The following is a 24,647-nucleotide window of genomic DNA, read 5'->3' on the forward strand; positions in this document are numbered from 1 at the left end:
CCTCCCTCCCTCTCTCTGTAACTGTACTTTTCAAATAAATAAACTTAAAAAAAAATTAAAGAAGCAGTGCAGTTTCAGGTTTCCTGACCAGAGTTTGCTTTAACTCCAAAACATGCCCCAAATCCGTCGGTCTCTCCAACTTCCGCCCTGACCCCAGCCACAGTCACCTGCCTGGATTCCTGCAACAGCGAGGCGGGGAGCGCACAGCCAGACGGGGCCTGCCGGAGGCCGGCATTCTCTGGACAGGGACCCCGAGCAAAACGGGTCCCTCCACGCCCGCTCTGGGGTGGCCTCCGTGGGCAAAGCTGGTTGATCACACTGCCTGCACGTGACCTCATTATTACCAGGCCACCTTCTTTGCCTCCGCCTTCTGCTCCAACAGCCTTTTCTCTTTCATTTCAAAGAAAAGCAGGAAACAACAACAGGTAGGGTATTTTATTTAGAACATCTTTGTCAATGAACTTGAAGGTAATTGCATTCCTATCCCAGACAAAATCTCTTTTTAAGCTTTCCTCCCAGCCCGAGCTCCATGGATCCCTCAGCAAATTCCAGTTCTTCTCGTCCCGTCTCCGCAGCGGTGAAGCTGCGCACCGCCCCAGGAAGGCAGCCTGCGGGCCGGCCGTGCCCTCGCTGCCCGGGAAGCGGCTCAGCTGAAGGCCGGTGTCTCGGCATCCCCGGCTTGGGAGGTGGAGTTGGATGGAGGGGTGAATGCTTTCTTGCCCTTAGCGAGAGCCTTAAAATGCTGTGAGGAAAGAGATGTTAGACCCTTGGAGTGAGGATGCTAACACGTCGAGAGGCACACCCCAAAGACTCAGAGTCCAGACCAGCTGATGCAAAAGCAAGAGGATTTATTCGGCGTCTGCGCAGATGGGCCTCCTGAACTCGGGAGTCCAGAGAGCGCCCCCAGCACAAAGCCACACGGTTTATATACCTGCAGTGACCAATCAAAAGCACTATAGTGTCCATGCACACAGCAGTCCAATCCGCGAGCTGATCATGTGAAGGGTATGCGTCTTCTGTCCAATCAGCTATGGGATCACATGGGAGGCCATGCACACAGCAGCCCAGTCCGTGAGCTGATCATGTGAAGGGCATGCATATTCTATGCAATCAGCTGCGGGATCACATGGGAGGCATGCACCTCGTCACCATTTTGTTGTTTACTTCTTTAGTAGTTCCTTTCCCTGCCAGCACCATCTTGTTCACCCTGAGGGGAACGACGTCTCGCTCCCTTTGTTCCCCTGGTGGGAGAGCGGCTTCCCGCTTCCCACACCATTATTTGAGTATTAGGAGGCATACAAACTGAGTTAGGTCTTAGCACAGCCAGGCACAAGTGTCGCAGCTAGCTAAGCATAGGGTCCCTTATTTTTATAGCTGCACCTAATTTTAGTTTTGGGGGAAAAAGTTTAGGGCTATAATTTTTAAACTTTAATTTTATTTGGGGCAAAGGTAACTTCTTGTTTTTAATGGTATTGGCTTAGGTCACTCGATCTTGGTTTGATTTTTAAGGTTCTTCAGAGCGGGAAGTTAGGGTACGCATATAATTGCTGCATTTTAGCAAGAACCAACCTCTCGCAAACCCGTCAGCTCCTATTGTCTCCTAATTCTGCTTCCAAAACAGCATCCTGCTGGTGGCTGTGTGAAGCGCCTCGAGGGCTGAGCGTCTGGCCCAGCAGTGTTCAGCCACAGTCTGGGACATGCGCACCCCACATCAGGGAGTCTGCAGTCCAGCCCCAGCTTCCTGCTGGTGAGCCCTGCGGGCAGCAATGATGGCTCAAGTGCTTAGGTCCCCGCCACCGCCATGGGAGACCTGGATGGGACTGAGTTCCTGGCTTCGGCCTGGCCCATCCCTGACCGGTGTGGGTATGTGGGGAGTGAACCAGCAGATGGAAGATCTCCATCAGTGAATCTGTCGCTCGGCTTCTCCAATGAAAATAAATACAGATTCACAGACGAGGCCTCTTTTACCTCCTCCCTGCTTCCACTCAGGAGGCCCTTGGTTCTGCTGTGAGAACACAGTCCTCCAGAGACCCTCCCCCAGCTTCCCGAGGCACGCACCCCCCCACCCTCCCCCTCCCCCGCTGCTCTCAGAAGGGCAGTGGGAACTGCAGACAGAGCCCTGGGACACGGCCACAGTGAGCCCAGGGGGACCACGGTGAGCTCCATGCCTGGCCCACCTGTGAATTCTTGAACTCCGAGTAGAGGGAAAAGAGCAGGTGCAGGGACTGAATCCGGCTCTTGTAGACAGGGATGTCCAGGATGGCTAAAACAAACACACACACACACTTCCTAGAAACAGAAGCAAACAAACTCGGGGATGACAAGGCACGTGCGTGTGTCCCCAGCCAGCAGCCACGTGCACCCAGGCATCACCCTTGAGTGCTGGCTCAACTGGAGGCGGTACCCACACCCATGGCCTTTCAAAAGCCTGGCCGGGATCTGTGCAGGGGCGGGGAGCAGGAGAGCACTCACCACAGATCATGTCGATGTACTCCGCCAGGCTGCAGTCGATCTCGGCCGTGGGCAGGCTCACCTGCATGGGGCGCGGGTTCAATCAGAAGTCAAAAGGCTCAAGCCCCAGGGCTCCCAGCCTGAAGTGTGCCCCCCCACCCCGGCCCCCCGATTCTGTGTTGATTGCACCGCAGAATGTGAGTGTATGTGGAGAGATCACTGAGTGACCCTGAGACCGTCAGTGCTGTCCGAGCGGTGGTCTCACCGCAAGCGGCGTCCAGGGAAGACACACACTGAGGACGGCCACGTAAAGAAGGGAAATGGCCAAGCAGAGAGGCTTCAGGGAACCAGCCCTGCCCACAACTTGACCTTGCACTCCTGGCCTGCGGCACTTCACACAGCAGCCATGGCCAACTCATTCCACACGCTTCCCCTGCCCCCAGGGAGGCAGACTGGTCACACTCAGTGACTACCGGAGTGGCGGGTGACCCGTCAGACCAAAGGGTTTGGTAACTAAACTAGACGGCCGTGTTGTCTTCCTGTGTGGATCTGTGAAGAAGTGGCTGGCTATGGCCAAGGAATTACTTGATGTTGTAATCCCTAAAGGTCCTGAGACCCCCATGGGGACAGAGAAAACGGACATGGCGTCGTACCCCGGTGACAGGCGCTGGATCAAAACAAGTCACATGGCAAGTTTAAAACTGCAGCCTTCATAAAACTTTTTCTGTCTCCACCAAAAACAGTGCATACAGTTCTGAAATTTGCTTACCTGCTTTTTCCCAATTTAACCATGTACCACTGCTGTCTGTTAATACTGCCAAAATAATCCCTGCCATGGTTCCCTGGCACAGTATTCACTGAGGGATGTCCTGTAATCTAGCTGTCCAGTCCCCTAGTCACACTTTTAAAGTGTCATGAAGAAAGACATTGTTTCTTTAAGAAACTACTAAAAACTGTCTCCATGGAGCCTACATTTTAGCAGGGAGAAAAAAGCCACCGAGGTATAGATAGCATAGTAGAACATAAGGATTGGGGCCAGCACTGTGGCGTAGGGGGTAAAGCTGCCACCTATGGTGCCAGCATCCCATATGGGCACTGGTTCTAGTCCCAGCTGCTCCACTTCCAATCCAGCTCTCTGCTATGGCCTGGGAAAGCAGTGGAAGATGGCCCAAGTCCTTGAGCCCTGCACCCACATGGGAGACCTGGGGGAGGCTCCCGGCTTTGGATCAGCCCAGCTCCGGTCATTGTGGCATTTGGGGAGTGAACCAACAGATGGTTCTGCCTCTGCCTCTGCCTCTCTGTAACTCTACCTAAATAAATAAATCTTTAAAAAATAAAAAAATAAAATATAAATAAATTAATAAAATAAAAGAAGTGCATATGTTCACCAAAAGATATGTTAGAATGTTCTTGGGACTTCAGTGATCAATTTCTGTTCACAATTGATCGTAATGATAGGACTAAGAACCAAAGGGATCACATAAACAAGAATAGCGTCTGCAAATACTAGCTGATAGAATCAAAAAGGGAGAGAATTATCCAACATGGGAAGTGAGATACACAGCAGACCCATAGAATGGCAAATGTCCTAACAGCACTCTGGCCTCATAATCAGCCCTTAAGGCATGTGGATCCGGCTGAAATGCCCATGAGAGTATTTCAGGCATGGAAAGCCAAGACACTCTGGGGGAAAAAAAACCTAAATGAAAGATCTCCACGAGTGAGATCCCAGTGGAAAGAACGGGTCATCAAAGAAGGAGGTACTTTCTCTGAAGGGAGGAGAGAACTTCCACTTTGACCATGGCCTTGTCTAAATATGATCAGAGTCAATGAACTCAGGGGGCTTCCATAGCCTTGGCAGCTCATGACAAGAGCCTAGGGTGATTACTGATGCCATAAACAAGAGTGTCAATTTGTTAAGTCAACAACAGGAGTCACTGTGCACTTACTCCTCATGTAGGATCTTTGTCCTTAGTGTGCTGTACATTGAGATTTAATGCTATAACTAGTACTCAAACAGTATTTTTCACTTTGTGTTTCTGTGTGGGAGCAAACTGTTGAAATCTGTACTTAATATATGCTAAACTGATCTTCTGTATATAAAGAGAATCGCAAATGAATCTTGATGTAAATGGAAGGGGAGAGGGAGTGGATAAGGGGAGGGTTGCGGGTTGGAGGGACATTATGGGGGGGAAGCCATTGTAATCCATATTCTGTACTTTGGAAATTTATATTCATTAAATAAAAGTTAAAAAAAAAAAAAAAAGAATGTTCCTGGGACTGCTGCTGTGGCGTAGCAGGTAAAGCCGCCACCTGCAGTGCCGGCATCCCATATGGGCACCAGTTCAAGTCCCGGCCGCTCCACTTCCGATCCTGCTCTCTGCTATGATCTGGGAAAGCAGTAGAAGATGGCCCAAGCCCTTGGGTCCCTGCACCCACATGGGAGACCCGGAAGAAGTTCCTGGCTCCTGCCTTCAGATCGGCGCAGCTACAGCCATTGCAACTAATTGGAAAGTGAACCAGCAGATGGAAGACCCCCCCCGCCTCTTTGCCTCTCCTTCTCTCTGTGTGTAACTCTTTCAAGTAAATAAATAAATCTTAAAAAACAAAAAACGAATGTCCTAGTTGCACTATTGTTACAACCAAAAACTAGAAACTTCCCACATGCCATCATAGTATGGATAAATTGTTAAGTATTCAAATGATAAAATGCTATATAGAAACAAGAACAAATGAACAATTACACAGAAAAATATAGACAAATATCCCAAAACACTGGGCTAAAGAAGACACCAAAGCGTGTTTAAGTTGAAATAATATAGGGGTTCGCATTGTGGCACAGCAAGCTAAACTGTCACTGCAATGCCTGCAGACCATATAGGAGCCCTGGTTCAAATCTCAGCTGCTCCACTTCTGAGCTCCACTTCTGAGCCACTTCCCTGCTGATATCCATGGGAAGGCAGCAGATGGTCCGAGGGCTTGGGCCCCTGCACCCACGTGGGAGAGCAGAATGGAGTTCCTGGCTCCTGGTTTCAGCCAGCACTGGTTGTTGTGGGCATCTGGGGAGTGGGCCAGTAGATGGAAGATTTCCTTCCCTCTCTGTTACTCTGCCTTACATATAAACACATAAATCCTTAAAAACAAAACCAAAAACAACAAAAATCCTGAAGAAATTTAGAAAAAGTACAAAACACCTGCAGGCAAAGCTCATGTATGCCATCAGAAGTCAGGATGGTGGCTGCCTTGTGAAGTGGGGGCCTGAGGCCTTCCAAGGAAGCTGGCAGCATTCTGCACACTGACCTAACGCGCACAACGGGCTCAGTGGCTAAAGCAGCACCACTACTCACCGCATGTGCACACTTCTGCCTGGGTGGTGTGCTTCAATTTTTCTTTTATTTTTTAAAAATGATTTATTTGAAAGTCAGAGTTGCAGAGAGAGATCTTCCATCTGTTGGCCACAATGGCTGAGGCTGCGCTGGGCCAGGCCAACGCCAGGAGCCAGGAGCTTCATCCTGGTCTCCCACACAGGTCGCAGGGGCCCAAGCACTTGGGCCATCTTCCGCTGCTTTCCCCAGGTCATTAGCAGAAAGCTGGATTGGAAGTGGAGCAGCCAGAACAGGAACTGGCTTTACCTGCTAAGCCACAACGCCAGCCCCCATACTTCAATTTCTAAAACGTTAATAATACAATAAGGGACAAAACACTGGACCGTAGCATGAAAGCCACATCTCTTCTTGATCCTTTCCACTCACCTTGCCCAAAAGTTCCTCAAATTCTGGGGACCATTCCTGCATCAGGGTGTCGATGTTGGGCATGGGCCTGGAAATACAGAGGTAACAGTGATGAGAAAGCTGGATCCAGGGCAGCAGCAGGCCCTGGACTGGGATGTGCCTAGAGGGAGGAGAGGGCCTCACTCTGGCCCATGAGGAATGCAGGAGAACCTAGGCTGTGCCAACCAAATTCCCCCAGGGCCTGGGGCTCAGAGAAGCTGACCCGTAATGACACCAGAGAAATCAGCATCCTTCTGTCTGCAATCCCAGCCAGCAGCTGACCAAACTGGTCCCCAGGCTTTGGGCCTCTTCTCGGGAGCAGTGGGGCAAAGGTGGCAAAGGTGGCGAGGGTGAGGCATGCCACAGCGCGTGCACTCTCACCTGGTGTAGTGCACAGTGGCAGGAGGCTTGGACCGGTGCAACTCGCAGATACTCTCGATCCACGTGTCAATGGCTTTGGGATTCTTTTCCGCGTCTTCCACGCTCTTTACTTTCACATGTTGCTGGGAAAACAAGGAGAGACCCTGGCTGACAGTCCTGAAGCGGCGCTCTGGTTTGTAACGGGGCGACTCACCACATACAAGGGAGTCGAGGAAAAGGGCAGCCTAACCACGGCCCAGCGAAGGCTCTGGGCAAGTCCACGGGCAGGACTGACCACAGTGAGACACCACTTCTGACCCACAGGAGGGCCAGAACTACAAGACTGCTGAGAACAAGTGCTGGTGAGGCTATGGAGAAACCGAGACCCTCCGTTACTGCTGTGGGACTGCACGGCGCTGCGGCCACTGCGGACAACGTTAGCGACAGCCTGTGGCCCGGCAGTCCCACTCTTACCCAGGGATCTAAGAGAATGAACAGTACCTGCCCATGCAAAACTGCTCCCCGGACAGTCACCGCAGCATCGCTCAAAGTGGAAACGAGTGGGGAGTGAGTGAACAAAACGTGGTGAACACAAACAACTAAACACTAGGCAGCCCCAGAAGAGGCTGAAGTGGTTGCCGGCGTCTGGGCAGGAGGGGGAGAGAATGAGGAGTGACTCCGTATGTGCGTGGTGTTTCTATTTGGAACGATGAGAATGTGTCTAAATTAGAAGGTGACCATGGCTGTACAACTCTGTGAACCCACCAAGCACCAATGAGTGGGGCAGTGTAAAGGGTCAACTACACGATATGTAGATTATGTCCCGAGTAAACTGTCTGCGAAAGCAGAGCTGGCCCAAAGCCACAGCTACTCCTTTCGACAGGAAGCACGGTACAAATGGCCCCGCTGGCCCTCTGCAGCGGGGCCTGGGATGGGCCAGTCTCTTACCGTGACGTTGTGCTGCTTGGAATTCTCCGTCAGCCACAGGGAGAGCACTGTAGGGTCAGACTGCTTTGTAGAAGGTTCATCCAACACCAACAGGCCAAGGTTGTCAGGCTTTCCGTCAGGACGTGGGACCTGGTTAAGAACAAGGGAAGGAGGCAGAGAGGAAAGTGGGAGGGCCGCACAGCGTCACACCTGCTGCGTCCATCAGCTGAAAAGGAAGAACTCTCTGGCTCACCATTGTTCCCAGTATTAGAAAGCATGCTGGGATGGGGCCAGAGTCCTCGTGGGGGGATGGGTTTAAGCCGCTGCCTACGATGCCAGCATCCCATCTGGGAACTGCTCCACTTCCAATCTTGCTCCCTGCTAATGCACCTGGGAAGGCAGTGGAAGACTCTCCAAGTATTTGGGCCCTGCATCCACGTGGGAGTTACAGATGAAGCTCTGGGCTCCTAGCTTTGGCCTGGAACAGCCCCTGCTATTGAGACCATTTGGGGAGTGAACCAGCGCATGGAAGATCTCTGTCTCTCTGTGTCTCTCCCTCTTCTCTCTAACTTTGCCTTTCAAGTAAAATAAAAATAAATCTTTTTTTTTTTTGCATTATCATCAACATCGCATTTCTTTTTTTTTTTAATTTTAATAGATAAGTTTATTTTGCTGCAAAACATTTTTTTAACTTCTATTTAATGAATATAAATTTCCAAAGTACAGAATATGGATTACAATGGCTTCCCCCCCATACCTTCCCTCCCACCCGCAACCCTCCCCTTTCCCACTCCCTCTCCCCTTCCATTCACATCAAGATTCATTTTCAATTCTTTTTATATACAGAAGATCAGTTTAGCATATATTAAGTAAAGATTTCAACAGTTTGCACCCACATAGAAACACAAAGTGAAAAATACTGTTTGAGTACTAGTTATAGCATTAAATCACACTGTACAGCACATTAAGGACAGAGATCCTACATGAGGAGTCAGTGCACAGTGACTCCTGTTGTTGACTTAACAAATTGACACTCTTGTTTATGGTATCACTAATCACCCTAGGCTCTTGTCATGAGCTGCCAAGGCTATGGAAGCCCCCTGAGTTCACCGACTCTGATCATATTTAGACAAGGCCATAGTCAGAATGGAAGTTCTCTCCTCCCTTCAGAGAAAGGTAGCTCCTTCTTTGATGACCTGTTCTTTCCACTGGGATCTCACTCACGGAGATCTTTCATTTAGGTGTTTGTTTGTTTGTTTGTTTGTTTTTGCCAGAGTGTCTTGGCTTTCCATGCCTGAAATACTCTCATGGGCTTTTCAGCCGGATCCGCATGCCTTAAGGGCTGATTCTGAGGCCAGAGTGCTATTTAGGACATCTGCCATTCTATGGGTCTGCTGTGTATCTCGCTTCCCATGTTGGATCATTCTCTCCCTTTTTGATTCTATCAGTTAATATTTGCAGACACTAGTCTTGTTTATGTGATTCCTTTGGCTCTTAGTCCTATCATTATGATTAATTGTGAATAGAAATTGATCACTGGGACTAGTGAGATGGCATTGGTACATGCCACCTTGATGGGATTGAATTGGAATCCCCTGGTATGTTTCTAACTCTACCGTTCGAGGTAAGTCAGCTTGAGCATGTCCCAAATTGCACATCTCTTCCCTCTCTTATTCCCACTCTTATATTTACCAGCAATCACTTTTCAGTTAAGTTTCAACACTTAAGAATAACTGTGTATTGATTACAGTATTCAACCAAAATATTAAGTAGAACAAACATAAAAAATACTAAGAGGGATAACGTATTAAGTTGTTCATCAACAGTCAGGGCAAGGGCTGATCAAGTCACCGTTTCTCCTAGTGTTCATTTCACTGTAACAGGTCTCCTTTTTGGTGCTCAGTTAGTTGTCACTGATCAGGGAGAACATATGATATTTGTCCCTTTGGGACTGGCTTATTTCACTCAGCATAATGTTTTCCAAATTCCTAACAGGGATCACTTTTCAGTTAAAAAAAATTTTTTTTTTGCAGCTTACGATACTCATATATTTCTTTTTTTTTTAAACTTTTATTTAATGCATATAAATTTCCAAAGTACGACTTATGGATTACAATGGCTTCCCCCCCATACCGTCCCTCCCACCCACAACCCTCCCCTTTCCCACTCCCTCTCCCCTTCCATTCACATCAAGATTCATTTTTGATTATCTTAATATACAGAAGATCAGCTTAGTATACATCAAGTATGGATTTCAACAGTTTGTTCCCACACAGAAACATAAAGTGAAAAATAATAGATGATTTTTTTTAAATGATGATGAAATCAGAGCAGACCTATTGTCATGTTTAATCCCAGTGAGAGTCAAGTTGGGAATTGATAATTTCTTTTTTTTTTTTTTTTACAGAGGATCAGTTTAGTATGCATTAAGTAAGGATTTGCACCCCCATAGAAACACAAAGTGAAATATATTGTTTGAGTACTCGTTATAGCATTAAATCTCAATGTACAGCACATTAAGGATAGAGATCCTACATGAGGAGTAAGTGCACAGTGACTCCTGTTGTTGACTTTACCAATTGACACTCCTGTCTATGGCATCAGTAATCTCCCTATGCTCCAGTCATGAGTTTCCAAGGCTATGGAAGCCCTCTGAGTTCTCCGACTCTTATCTTGTTTAGACAAGGTCATAGTCAAAGTGGAGGTTCTCTCCTCCCTTCAGAGAAAGTACCTCCTTCTTTGATGACCTGTTCTTTCCACTGGGATCTCACTCACAGAGATCTTTTGCCAGAGTGTCTTGGCTTTCCATGCCTGAAATACTCTCATGAGCTTTTCAGCCAGCTCCGAATGCCTTTAGGGCTGATTCTGAGGCCAGAGTGCTATTTAGGACATCTGCCATTCTATGAGTCTGCTGAGTATCTCACTTCCCATGTTGGATCACTCTCCCCTTTATTTACTCCATCGGTTAGCGTTAGCAGGTACTAGACTTGTCTATGTGCTCCCTTTGACTCCCAGTCCCTCCACCATGACCAACTGTGAACTGAAACTGATCACCTGGAACAGTGAGATGGCATTGGTACATGCCACCTCGATGGGATTGAATTGGAATCCCCTGGTATGCTTCCAACTCCACCACTTGGGGCAAGTCAGCCTGAGCATGTCCCAAATTATACATCTCTTCCCTCTCCCATTCCCACCACCATGTTCAACAGGGATCACATTTCAGTTAATTTTCAACACTTAAGAATAACTGTGCATCAATTACAGATCTAAACCAGTCATATTAAGTAGAACAGATAAAAAAACTACTAAGAGGGATAATGTATTAAGTTGTTCATTAACAGTCAGGGCTATGCTGATCAAGCCACCGTTTCCCATAGTGTCCACCTCACTCCAACAGGTTTCCCTCTTGGTGTTCAGTCAGTCGTCACCGATCAGGGAGAACATATGGTATTTGTCCCTTTGGGACTGGCTTATTTCACTCAGCATGATGTGTTCCAGATTCCTCCATTTTGTTGCAAATGACTGGATTTCGTTGTTTCTTACTGCGGTATAGTATTCTAAAGAGTACATATCCCATAATTTCTTTATCCAGTCTATCGTTGATGGGCATTTAGGTTGGTTCCAGGTCTTAGCTATTGTGAATTGAGCTGCAATAAACATTAGGGTGCAGACCTCTTTTTTGTTTGCCAATTTAAATTCCTTTGGGTAAATTCCAAGGAGTGGGATGGCTGGGTCGAACGGTAGGGTTATCTTCAGGTTTCTGAGGAATCTCCAGACTGACTTCCATAGTGGCTTGACCAGTTTGCATTCCCACCAACAGTGGGTTAGTGTCCCTTTTTCCCCAGATCCTCGCCAGCATCTGTTGTTGGTAGATTTCTGAATGTGAGCCATTCTAACCGGGGTGAGGTGAAACCTCATTGTGGTTTTGATTTGCATTTCCCTGATTGCTAATGACCTTGAACATTTTTTCATGTGCCTGTTGGCCATTTGGATTTCCTCTTTTGAAAAATGTCTATTGAGGTCCTTGGCCCATCTCTTAAGTGGGTTGTTGGTTTTGTTTTTGTGGAGTTTCTTGATCTCTTTGTAGATTCTGGTTATTAACCCTTTATCTGTTGCATAGTTTGCAAATATGTTTTCCCATTCTGTCGGTTGTCTCTTCACTCTCCTGACTGTTTCTTTTGCAGTACAGAAACTTCTCAATTTGATGCAATCCCAATAGTTGATTTTGGCTTTGACTGCCTGTGCCTCCCGGGTCTTTTCCAGAAACTCTTTGCCTGTGCCAATATCTTGAAGGGTTTCTCCAATGTTCTCTAGTAACTTGATGGTGTCAGGTCGTAGATTTAGGTCTTTAATCCATGTTGAGTGGATTTTTGTGTAAGGTGTAAGGTAGGGGTCTTGCTTCATGCTTCTGCACGTGGAAATCCAATTTTCCCAGCAACATTTATTGAATAGACTGTCCTTGCTCAAGGAATTAGTTTTAGATCCTTGATCAAATATAAGTTGGCTGTAGATGTTTGGGTTGATTTCTGGTGTTTCAATTCTGTTCCATTGGTCTATCCATCTGTTTCTGTACCAGTACCATGCTGTCTTAATTACAACTGCCCTGTAGTATGTCCTGAAATCTGGTATTGTGATGCCTCCGGCTTTGTTTTTGTTGTACAAGATTGCTTTAGCTATTCGAGGTCTCTTGTGCCTCCATATAAATTTCAGCACCATTTTTTCCAGATCTGAGAAGAAGGTCTTCGGTATCTTGATTGGTATTGCATTGAATCTGTAAATTGCTTTTGGGAGAATGGACATTTTGATGATATTGATTCTTCCAATCCATGAGCATGGAAGATTTTTCCATTTCTTGGTATCCTCTTCTATTTCTTTCTTTAAGGTTTTGTAATTTTCATCGTAGAGATCTTTAACGTCCTTGGTTAAGTTTATTCCAAGGTATTTGATTGTTTTTGTAGCTATTGTGAATGGGATTGATCTTAGAAGTTCTTCCTCAGCCATGGCATTGTCTGTGTATACAAAGGCTGTTGATTTTTGTGCATTGATTTTATACCCTGCTACTTTGCCAAACTCTTCTATGAGTTCCAATAGTCTCTTAGTAGAGTTCTTTGGGTCCCCTAAATACAGAATCATGTCATCTGCAAAGAGGGATAGTTTGAGTTCTTCCTTCCCAATTTGTATCCCTTTAATTTCGTTTTCTTGCCTAATAGCTCTGGCTAGAACCTCCAGAACTATATTGAATAGCAGTGGTGAGAGTGGGCATCCCTGTCTGGTTCCAGATCTCAGTGGAAATGCTTCCAACTTTTCCCCATTCAATAGGATGTTGGCTGTGGGTTTTTCATAGATTGCTTTGATTGTATTGAGGAATGTTCCTTCCATACCCAGTTTGATTAGAGTTTTCATCATGAACAGGTGTTGTATTTTATCAAATGCTTTCTCGGCATCTATTGAGATAATCATATGGTTTTTCTTCTGCAGTCTGTTAATGTGGTGTATCACATTGATTGTCTTGCGCACATTAAACCATCCCTGCATACCAGGGATAAATCCCACTTGGTCTGGGTGGATGATCTTTCTGATGTGTTGTTGCATTCTATTGGCGAGAATTTTATTGAGGATTTGTGCATCTATGTTCATCAGGGATATTGGTCTGTAATTCTCTTTCAGTGCTGCATCTTTTTCAGGCTTAGGAATTAAGGTGATGCTGGCTTCATAGAAAGAATTTGGGAGGACTCCCTCTTCTTCGATTGTTCTGAATAGTTTGAGAAGAATTGGAGTTAGTTCTTCTTTAAACGTCTGGTAGAATTCAGCAGTGAATCCATCTGGTCCTGGGCTTTTCTTTGTTGGGAGGGCCTTTATTACTGCTTCAATTTCTGTCTCAGTTATGGGTCTGTTTAGGTTTTCGATGTCTTCCTGGTTCAATTTAGGCAGGTTGCATGTGTCCAGGAATCTATCCATTTCTGATAGGTTTCCCTGTTTGCTGGCATACAAGTCCTTGTAGTAATTTCTGATGATTCTTTTTATTTCTGTGGTGTCTGTTGTTACGTTTCCTTTTTCATCTCTGATTTTATTGATTTGGGTCTTTTCTCTTCTTTTTTTAGTTAGTTGTCTGTGTCTCTCCCTCTTCTCTCTAACTTTGCCTTTCAAGTAAAATAAAAATAAATCTTTAAAAAAATAAAGCATGCTGGGGCCAGCATTGTGGTGCAGTGAACTGAGCCGCCACTTGTGACACCAGCATCCCCCATCGTCCCATGCGGGAGCGCCGGTTGGAATCTTGGTTGCTCCATTTGTAATCAGCTCCCTGCAAATGCATCTTGGAAAGCACTGGATGATGGCCCAGGTACTTGGGCCCCTGCCACCCACGTAGGAGATTCAGATGTAGTTCTACACTCCTGGCTTCAGCCTGGCCCTGCCCTAGTTGTTGTGGCCATTTGAGGAGTGAACCAGCAAATGGAAGATATTTCTTTCTCTCTCTCTCTCCCTTTCTCTCTCTTTCTCTGATGCTCTGCCTTTCAAATAAATATATCTTTAAAAAAAAGCATGATTGTTATCATGATGTACTAAATACTACCTAGACAAAAATATATTATCAGAGTCGGTCCTGTAGTATAGCAGGTAAAGCCACAGCCTGCAGCGCCAGCATCCCATATGGGCACCATTTTGAATCCCAGCTGCTCCAATTACAATCCAGCTCCTTGTTAATTGGCCTGGGAAAGCAGAGGAAGATGGCCCAAGTGCTTGGGCTCCTGCCACCCACGTTGGAGACCTAGAAGAAGCTCCTGGCTTTGGTCTGACCCAGCTCTGGCTGTTGTGGCTATGTGGGGAGTGAACCAGTGGATAGAAGTTCTCTGTCTCTCCCTCTTTCTCTGTAAACTCTGCTTTTCATATAAAAATAAATACATCTTTAGGGTGTGAGGCAAGGTGGCGGAATAGGAAGGGAGCACACTGATAGTCCGGGGAGAGATAGTTTAATAAAAGTGGAGATACTGCAGGTTCAAGGAAGAGTAAGGGAGGAAACAGCAGAAGAAACTCTTCCGGAACACGTGATTCACAGCGGACCTGCGTGGAGAGCATGGGAGCCCACAGTTCGGGACACCAGCGGCAGACTCAACAAACCAGCACTGGAACGCGAGGTGAGCCGAACCTCAATAGCCTGAGACACCGGCAGGCAAGTGGAGAGAGGAGACTAGAGGGAACGACCCCCGGGGAGGGGGGGGAGTTCACCAGGCTAACTGGAAGAGAGAGAGAGAGAGAAAAAAAAAGTGACTGGTACGGACACGGGTTTCTCTCTCTCCGCTCACCTCTCAAGGGTGAGCAAGACAAAGAGCAGGCGCCATCTTGGACATACGTCATAAGCAGAGCGACCTCAGGTCTGCACCGGCCCTGAGCCTAGCAGAAAAACCTGACTCTGGGCGGGGCGAATTAACAGGAGATTAGGACCTAGTGAATTTGTGGTGCTACTGAACTGAGACTGTGAAAAAAGAGAGGGTGGGGGAGAAAACTCACAGAATTCACGTGAGCACTCTCCAGAGATGCTACAATTCCGTAACTTTGGCAGTGGGAGACTGAAGGAGAATTTGAGCCCACTCTGAGGGCCGAACAGATTCCCTGTGAGGTCCATGGTAAAGAGCTTCCGATCTCTGGCTCCTGTGGGTATATCATTTGCCTGCTAACTACCTCCAACTTCGTTCAGCTGTGTGGAATTTCTTCCCTTTTGAATCAAAAAAAAAAAAAAAAAGAAAGAGAGAGAGAGAGAGAGAGAGATTTACCACGCCTAACCTGGGAGTGTCACCTTTGGCACACCAAACAGAGCTCTCAGGCCACACCCATCTCAAGCCCTAAGGCTCCATCAAAAACAGATAGTCCACTTAATCTAGAGTCATAGTATAACAAGAAAAAGCACCACAGTGAAGAAACCAAATATCTCCAATATGCCAAATAACAAACGCAAAAACCGAGGTAATAAAAACAAGGAAGTTACCATGACGCCCTCAAATGAAAAAGACACCCCAATTCAAGATTATGAAGATGATGAGATAGAAGAAATGCAAGAAGCAGATCTCCAAAAATTGATAAGAACATTAAGAAGTTCTCAAAAACAAATTCTTGAACTACAGAAATCCTTAATGGACAAGATAGAAAATCTCTCTCGTGAAAATGAAATATTAAGGAGGAATCAAAATGAAACAAAACAACTAGTACAACAGGAAACTGTGATAGTGACTGAAGTGAAGAATTCAATAGATCAAATGAAAAACACAATAGAGAGCCTTACAAACAGAATGGGTGAAGCAGAAGAGAGAATATCGGACTTAGAAGACAGAGAACAGGAAAGGATACAGTCAGACCAAAGAAAAGAAGAGGAAATTAGAAATCTAAAACATATTATCAGGAATCTTCAGGATACTATTAAAAAACCCAACATTCGGGTTCTAGGAGTTCCTGAAGGCATGGAGAGGGAGAAAGGATTAGAAGGCCTTTTTAGTGAGATATTAGCAGAAAATTTCCCAGGTTTGGAGAAGGACAGAGAAATCCTAGTACAGGAAGCTCATAGAACCCCTAATAAACACGACCAAAAGAGATCCTCACCACGACACGTTGTAATTAAACTCTCCACAGTGAAACATAAAGAAAAGATCCTAAAATGTGCAAGAGAGAAACGTCAGATTACTCTCAGAGGATCTCCAATCAGACTCACAGCTGACTTCGATCAGAAACCCTACAAGCTAGGAGGGAATGGCGAGATATAGCCCAGGTACTAAGAGACAAAAACTGCCAGCCCAGAATATTATATCCTGCAAAGCTATCATTTGTGAATGAAGGTGAAATAAAGACTTTTCATAGCAAACAGATATTGAAAGACTTTGTGGCCACTCGTCCAGCCCTGCAAAAGATACTTAAAGATGTGTTGCACACAGAAACACAGAAACACGGTCATCAATATGAAAGAAGGTAAAGGAAGGAAACCTCACAGCAAAAGATCACAGGGAATTCAAAGCATATATTAGAATTTATCTTTGGCAAATGGCAGGGCAAAGTTACCACTTATCATTAGTCACATTGAACGTGAATGGCCTGAACTGTCCAGTTAAAAGACACAGATTGGCTGATTGGGTTAAGGAACAAAACCCATCTATTTGCTGCTTACAAGAAACACATCTTTCCAACAAAGATCCATACAGACTGAAAGTGAAAGGCTGGAAAAAGATATACCATGCCAACAGAAATGAAAAAAGAGCGGGCGTAGCCATCTTAATATTGGACAACATAAACTTTACCACAAAAACTGTTAAGAGAGACAAAGAGGGACACTATATAATGATTAAGGGATCAATACAACAAGAAGATATAACAATTATGAATGTATATGCACCTAACTACGGGGCACCAGTTTATCTAAAAGATTTATTAACGGACTTAAAGGGAGACTTAGACTCCAATACAATAGTACTGGGGGACTTCAATACTCCACTCTCAGAAATAGACAGATCAATAGGACAGAAGATCAACAAGGATACAGTAGATTTAAATGACACTATAGCCCAAATGGATCTAACAGATATATACAGAACTTTCAATCCTACAGCTAAAGATTTTACATTCTTCTCAGCAGTACATGGAACCTTCTCCAGGACTGACCACATACTAGGCAATAAAGCAAGTCTCAGCAAATTCAAAAGAATTAGAATCATACCATGCAGCTTCTCAGACCATAAAGGAATGAAGTTGGAAATTAGCAACTCAGGAATCCCTAGAGCATACGCAAACACATGGAGATTGAACAACATGCTCCTGAATGAACAATGGGTCATAGAAGAAATCAAAAGAGAAATCAAAAAGTTTCTGGAAGTAAATGAGGATAACAGCACAACATACCAAATCTTATGGGACGCAGCAAAAGCAGTGTTAAGAGGAAAGTTTATATCAATAGGTGCCTACATCAAGAAATTGGAAAGGCACCAAATAGATGAGCTTTCAATTCACCTCAAGGATCTAGAAAACCTACAGCAAACCAGACCCAAATCTAGTAGGAGAAGAGAAATAATTAAAATCAGAGAAGAAATCAACAGGATTGAATCAATAAAAACATTACAAAAAATCAGCCAAACGAGGAGCTGGTTTTTTGAAAAAATAAACAAAATTGACACCCCATTGGCCCAACTAACTAAAAAAAGAAGAGAAAAGACCCAAATCAATAAAATCAGAGATGAAAAAGGAAACGTAACAACAGACACCACAGAAATAAAAAGAATCATCAGAAATTACTACAAGGACTTGTATGCCAGCAAACAGGGAAACCTATCAGAAATGGATAGATTCCTGGACACATGCAACCTGCCTAAATTGAACCAGGAAGACATCGAAAACCTAAACAGACCCATAACTGAGACAGAAATTGAAGCAGTAATAAAGGCCCTCCCAACAAAGAAAAGCCCAGGACCAGATGGATTCACTGCTGAATTCTACCAGACGTTTAAAGAAGAACTAACTCCAATTCTTCTCAAACTATTCAGAACAATCGAAGAAGAGGGAGTCCTCCCAAATTCTTTCTATGAAGCCAGCATCACCTTAATTCCTAAGCCTGAAAAAGATGCAGCACTGAAAGAGAATTACAGACCAATATCCCTGATGAACATAGATGCACAAATCCTCAATAAAATTCTCGCCAATAGAATGCAACAACACATCAGAAAGATCATCCACCCAGACCAAGTGGGATTTATCCCTGGTATGCAGGGATGGTTTAATGTGCGCAAGACAATCAATGTGATACACCACATTAACAGACTGCAGAAGAAAAACCATGATTATCTCAATAGATGCCGAGAAAGCATTTGATAAAATACAACACCTGTTCATGATGAAAACTCTAATCAAACTGGGTATGGAAGGAACATTCCTCAATACAATCAAAGCAATCTATGAAAAACCCACAGCCAACATCCTATTGAATGGGGAAAAGTTGGAAGCATTTCCACTGAGATCTGGAACCAGACAGGGATGCCCACTCTCACCACTGCTATTCAATATAGTTCTGGAGGTTCTAGCCAGAGCTATTAGGCAAGAAAACGAAATTAAAGGGATACAAATTGGGAAGGAAGAACTCAAACTATCCCTCTTTGCAGATGACATGATTCTGTATTTAGGGGACCCAAAGAACTCTACTAAGAGACTATTGGAACTCATAGAAGAGTTTGGCAAAGTAGCAGGGTATAAAATCAATGCACAAAAATCAACAGCCTTTGTATACACAGACAATGCCATGGCTGAGGAAGAACTTCTAAGATCAATCCCATTCACAATAGCTACAAAAACAATCAAATACCTTGGAATAAACTTAACCAAGGACGTTAAAGATCTCTACAATGAAAATTACAAAACCTTAAAGAAAGAAATAGAAGAATGTCGCTCCCCCTCTTCGTGGAGGAGCAACACAGGACCCTGCGCTGTTCTTTCGTCTGCTCGGCCCTCCCTGGGTTTGCTGCTGGTTCTTCCCGGGTTGGCTACTATCCCTTCCACCTCCGTGGAAAGGCAGTTCCCCCTGGCCACATTCCCCACTTCCGCAGGGGAGTGGCACACCGCCGGCCGGCTCTCTCGGGGGCTGCACAGGCGTTCCTTCAGATGTTCCCCTTAGATGTTCCTGGTGCATGCCGTCTCTCTCCTCCTTTATAGTCCTTTGCCAATCCCAACTCGGCTGCCCACACGCCGAGTACGCTGCTCTCCTCCAATCAGGAGCAAGTCCTACAGTTTATTGGTTGAACTGGAGGCAGCTGTGCAGAAGCTGTTTACTTCTCTCCCAGCGCCATATTGTGGGAGAGCAGATGCATAGAATAAGTCTTAATTCCAGTAACTCAGTCAAGTCCGGATTGCTCCCCACAGAAGAGGATACCAAGAAATGGAAAAATCTTCCATGCTCATGGATTGGAAGAATCAATATCATCAAAATGTCCATTCTCCCAAAAGCAATCTATAGATTCAATGCAATACCAATCAAGATACCAAAGACCTTCTTCTCAGATCTGGAAAAAATGGTGCTGAAATTCATATGGAGGCACAAGAGACCTCGAATAGCTAAAGCAATCTTGTACAACAAAAACAAAGCCGGAGGCATCACAATACCAGATTTCAGGACATACTACAGGGCAGTTGTAATTAAGACAGCATGGTACTGGTACAGAAACAGATGGATAGACCAATGGAACAGAATTGAAACACCAGAAATCAACCCAAACATCTACAGCCAACTTATATTTGATCAAGGATCTAAAACTAATTCCTGGAGCAAGGACAGTCTATTCAATATATGGTGCTGGGAAAATTGGATTTCCACGTGCAGAAGCATGAAGCAAGACCCCTACCTTACACCTTACACAAAAATCCACTCAACATGGATTAAAGACCTAAATCTACGACCTGACACCATCAAGTTATTAGAGAACATTGGAGAAACCCTTCAAGATATTGGCACAGGCAAAGAATTTCTGGTAAAGACCCGGGAAGCACAGGCAGTCAAAGCCAAAATCAACTATTGGGATTGCATCAAATTGAGAAGTTTCTGTACTGCAAAAGAAACAGTCAGGAGAGTGAAGAGACAACCGACAGAATGGGAAAACATATTTGCAAACTATGCAACAGATAAAGGGTTAATAACCAGAATCTACAAAGAGATCAAGAAACTCCACAAAAACAAAACCAACAACCCACTTAAGAGATGGGCCAAGGACCTCAATAGACATTTTTCAAAAGAGGAAATCCAAATGGCCAACAGACACATGAAAAAATGTTCAAAGTCACTAGCAATCAGGGAAATGCAAATCAAAACCACAATGAGGTTTCACCTCACCCCGGTTAGAATGGCTCACATGCAGAAATCTACCAACAACAGATGCTGGCGAGGATGTGGGGAAAAAGGGACACTAACCCACTGTTGGTGGGAATGCAAACTGGTCAAGCCACTATGGAAGTCAGTCTGGAGATTCCTCAGAAACCTGAAGATAACCCTACCGTTCAACCCAGCCATCCCACTCCTTGGAATTTACCCAAAGGAATTTAAATTGGCAAACAAAAAAGAGGTCTGCACCCTAATGTTTATTGCAGCTCAATTCACAATAGCTAAGACCTGGAACCAACCTAAATGCCCATCAACGGTAGACTGGATAAAGAAATTATGGGATATGTACTCTTTAGAATACTATACCACAGTAAGAAACAACGAAATCCAGTCATTTGCAACAAAATGGAGGAATCTGGAACACATCATGCTGAGTGAAATAAGCCAGTCCCAAAGGGACAAATACCATATGTTCTCCCTGATCGGTGCCAACTGACTGAACACCAAAAAGGAAACCTGTTGAAGTGAAATGGACACTATGGGAAACGGTGACTTGATCAGCATAGCCCTGACTGTTAATGAACAACTTAATACATTATCCCTCTTAGTAGTTTTTTCATCTGTTCTACTTAATATGACTGGTTTAATTCTGTAATTAATACACAGTTATTCTTAAGTGTTGAAAATTAACTGAAATGTGATCCCTGTTAAACATAAGAGTAGGAATAAGAGGGGGAAGAGATGTATAATTTGGGACATGCTCAAGCTGACTTACCTCGAACGGTAGAGTTAGAAACATACCAGGGGATTCCAATTCAATCCCATCAAGGTGGCATGTACCAATGCCATCTCACTAGTCCAAGTGATCAATTTCAGTTCACAATTGATCATAATGAAAGGACTAAGAGTCAAAGGGATCACATAAACAAGTCTAGTACCTGCTAACACTAACCGATAGAATAAATAAAGGGGAGAGTGATCCAACATGGGAAGTGAGATACTCAGCAGACTCATAGAATGGCAGATGTCCTAAATAGCACTCTGGCCTCAGAATCAGCCCTAAAGGCATTCGGATCTGTCTGAAAAGCCCATGAGAGTATTTCAGGCATGGAAAGCCAAGACACTCTGGCAAAAGATCTCTGTGAGTGAGATCCCAGTGGAAAGAACAGGTCATCAAAGAAAGAGGTACCTTTCTCTGAAGGGAGGAGAGAACCTCCACTTTGACTATGACCTTGTCTAAACAAGATAAGAGTCAGAGAACTCAGAGGGCTTCCATAGCCTTGGAAACTCATGACTGGAGCATAGGGAGATTACTGATGCCATAGACAGGAGTGTCAATTGGTAAAGTCAACAACAGGAGTCACTGTGCACTTACTCCTCATGTAGGATCTCTGTCCTTAATGTGCTGTGCATTGAGATTTAATGCTATAACTAGTACTCAAACAATATATTTCACTTTGTGTTTCTATGGGGGTTAAACTGTTGAAATCTTTACTTAATGTATACTAAACTGATCCTCTGTAAAAAAAAAAAAAAAAAGAAATTATCAATTCCCAACTTGACCCTCACTGGGATTAAACATGACAATAGGTCTGCTCTGATTTCATCATCATTTAAAAAAATCATCTATTATTTTTCACTTTATGTTTCTGTGTGGGAGCAAACTGTTGAAATCCTTACTTAATGTATACTAAGCTGATCTTCTGTGTATTAAGATAATCGAAAATGAATCTTGATGTGAATGGAAGGGGAGAGGGAGTGGGAAAGGGGAGGGTTGTGGGTGGGAGGGACGGTATGGGGGGGAAGCCATTGTAATCCATAAGTCGTACTTTGGAAATTTATATTCATTAAATAAAAGTTTAAAAAAAATACATCTTTAAAAAAGAAAAGAAAAAATATATGATCAATAGGACCCCAAATATAAATCTTGGATTCATAATTAGGATGACAAATATATGACTTTCATTTATAATGAGATAATAAAGGATTACTTACTAGCAATGAGTATAATTTGGAACAGAGAGCAAGGTTAAGGGTTCTGGTGAAATGAATATGTTATCACAGTAGCCAATGCAGTCTAGGAAATTACTGGAATTGTTAGAGGGAGGGCAGGCAGTCGGGAGAAACATCTAAGGAGCCAGTTGTAGGATGGACTGCCTAAGAGAATGCATCGATGTCGCCGACAGCTGGGATGAAATCCGGAATGAAGGGTTTCAGTTTGTGATGCAGCTCGATCAACTGAGGTGTGTACCTAGGGGATTGTCAAGGCCAAGTGGAGACAGTCAGAGAAAGCCACTCTACTGTTCAGGCTTGAGACACAGAAGGAGAAGGCCTTCTTGCAGACTAGAGGTAGGCAAGGTCCGGGTGAGGCAGCCAGGGCGGGTGGAGGGCGAGGTCCTAGCGCTCACCTGCTGATGTACTGGAAGAGCTCCTTAATCTCGGCAGAAACGGGCAGGTGCTCATAGTCCGCAGGATCGTAGGCCCTGGGGAAGGGGACACCACTTGGTCAGGTGCCCGGAGAAGAGCGAGGCGGCACAGCGTGTGTCCCCTGACCCGGGGACGGGCCCTGATCCAGGGCTGTGAAAGGCAGCTTTAAAGCTGATGATAATTCCTTCTCCATCATCTGACAGTGAAGGAGGACGCAACTGCAGGAAATCCAAAACAGAATTCTTTTTATGGCAAACCCTAACAAAAATCGTCTTCCCTTTTTGTGAATGGAAGGAATTATGAGAGAATGTGGAATAAGAGATTTTGATTTCTGACATGGAAATACTTCACGCCAAGAAAAAAATGTTTTAGAGATGATGTTTTGACGATGTTTATGAAAGCAAAGTCATTGGAACCAAATGAAATATCCAAACTTCAGAAGATGGTTGGGTTTGTCAGACTGCATTTTACACAGTTAATACCAAGTCCTCGTGTGGGGCAGGCGTTTGGCCTAATGGTTAAGACCTGTTTGGGCTGGCACCGTGGCTCACTAGGCTAATCCTCCACCTGCGGCGCCAGCACCCCGAGTTCTAGTCCGGGTCAGGGCGCCGGATTCTGTCCTGGTTGCTCCTCTTCCAGGCCAGCTCTCTGCTGTGGCCCGGGAGTGCAGTGGAGGATGGCCCAAGTGCTTGGGCCCTGCACCCCATGGGAGACCAGGAGAAGCAGTGGGCTCCTGGCTTCGGATCACCACAGTGCGCCGGCTGTAGTGGCCATTTGGAGGGTGAACCAAGGGAAAAGGAAGACCTTTCTGTCTTGTTTCTCTCACTGTCTAATTCTGCCTGTCAAAAAAAAAAAAAAAAAAAAAAAAAAAAAAAGATGGGTTTGGGTGCCTGAGTTCCCGGGCTCCTGTCCCAGCTCCACTGCTGATTCCAGTTTCCTGCCGAGTGTACACCCTGGGGGGCAAAAAGCAATTGGGGTATTTAATTTTATTTCCTTTATTTTGACTTTAACAGTTAGCCGCTGTTTCTGATTAAGAAACTTCTGAGTGGGAACAAGGGCCTTTAAAGAGAAACACGTTGAGTTTTGGCAGAAAACCTTAATGACTTAGAACATAAACCTTTGTGAGAGGAGCAGAAGGCCTGGTGTCCGGGAGAGGCCAGGCTGAATGAGGCAGTAACTCACGGTGGACCTCTTCATCTTGTTCTCTCTGTCTCTTCCAAGAAGCAGGGGCCAGGAATCTCCTCCTCATATAAATTAGCTGGCTCTACAGTGTCTAAGGAGAGGCCTAGTGATTTTCCTAGACTCAAGCCAATCCCAAACCTTACGAGAGCCTGGGGCAGGTGTACAGGGAAGGAGAGAGCAGTGGCCTCTGTTTATCAGGTGACTTGCTCTTACAGCCTTGGAGAACAAAGCCATAGGATGGAGGGCAATGCAGGTACCAGTGTGGTGCTTGGAGTTCATCGTTGCCATTCATGCACCCTTCACGTTTGCAATACTTATTGAGAATTTTCCTCACTGCACACATGATGCCAGGGGCTTAGGGTACTGTGACCAAAAGGACTGTTAGGAGACGTGCCGTCTTTGGGAGCAGACAATCCTACAGCAGATAACCAGAGCGCAGTGTGATAGGTAACCCTTTTGGGGGGTTCTGTAGGACTACAGGGGAGACACAAATTCATTCTGCCACAGCTGGGATGGGGGTGGAGGCAATGAAAGTCTTTACAGCAGCCGTGCAGAGCATGAGAGAAGGGTAGCAGGTGGAGAGGCAGTGGGAAGAGGGAGACAGGCACTTGTAAAAGACGCAGGTGTGGAACGCAACGGGTTCGCTGCACAGGGCGGGCTGGAGAGTAAACCAGGAGGGGTGGGTGCCCGTGTGA

At 45.1% G+C, this 24,647-nt stretch overlaps 1 protein-coding gene across 1 annotated transcript; it reads right to left on the minus strand.

The window, feature by feature from the left end:
• Window positions 1–420: 420 nt before the first annotated feature.
• On the minus strand, window positions 421–24,231 carry LOC127486578 (intraflagellar transport protein 46 homolog). Its single transcript, XM_070060883.1, is given in 9 exon segments — window positions 421–742; window positions 2,178–2,263; window positions 2,473–2,533; window positions 6,204–6,270; window positions 6,603–6,724; window positions 7,530–7,658; window positions 22,501–22,594; window positions 22,752–22,849; window positions 24,166–24,231. Coding segments are annotated over 9 exon segments (819 nt in total). The 3' UTR covers window positions 421–646.
• Between the last annotated feature and the right edge of the window lie 416 nt (window positions 24,232–24,647).

Source organism: Oryctolagus cuniculus, chromosome 1 (assembly GCF_964237555.1).
Source record: "Oryctolagus cuniculus chromosome 1, mOryCun1.1, whole genome shotgun sequence".
NCBI lineage: Eukaryota > Metazoa > Chordata > Mammalia > Lagomorpha > Leporidae > Oryctolagus > Oryctolagus cuniculus.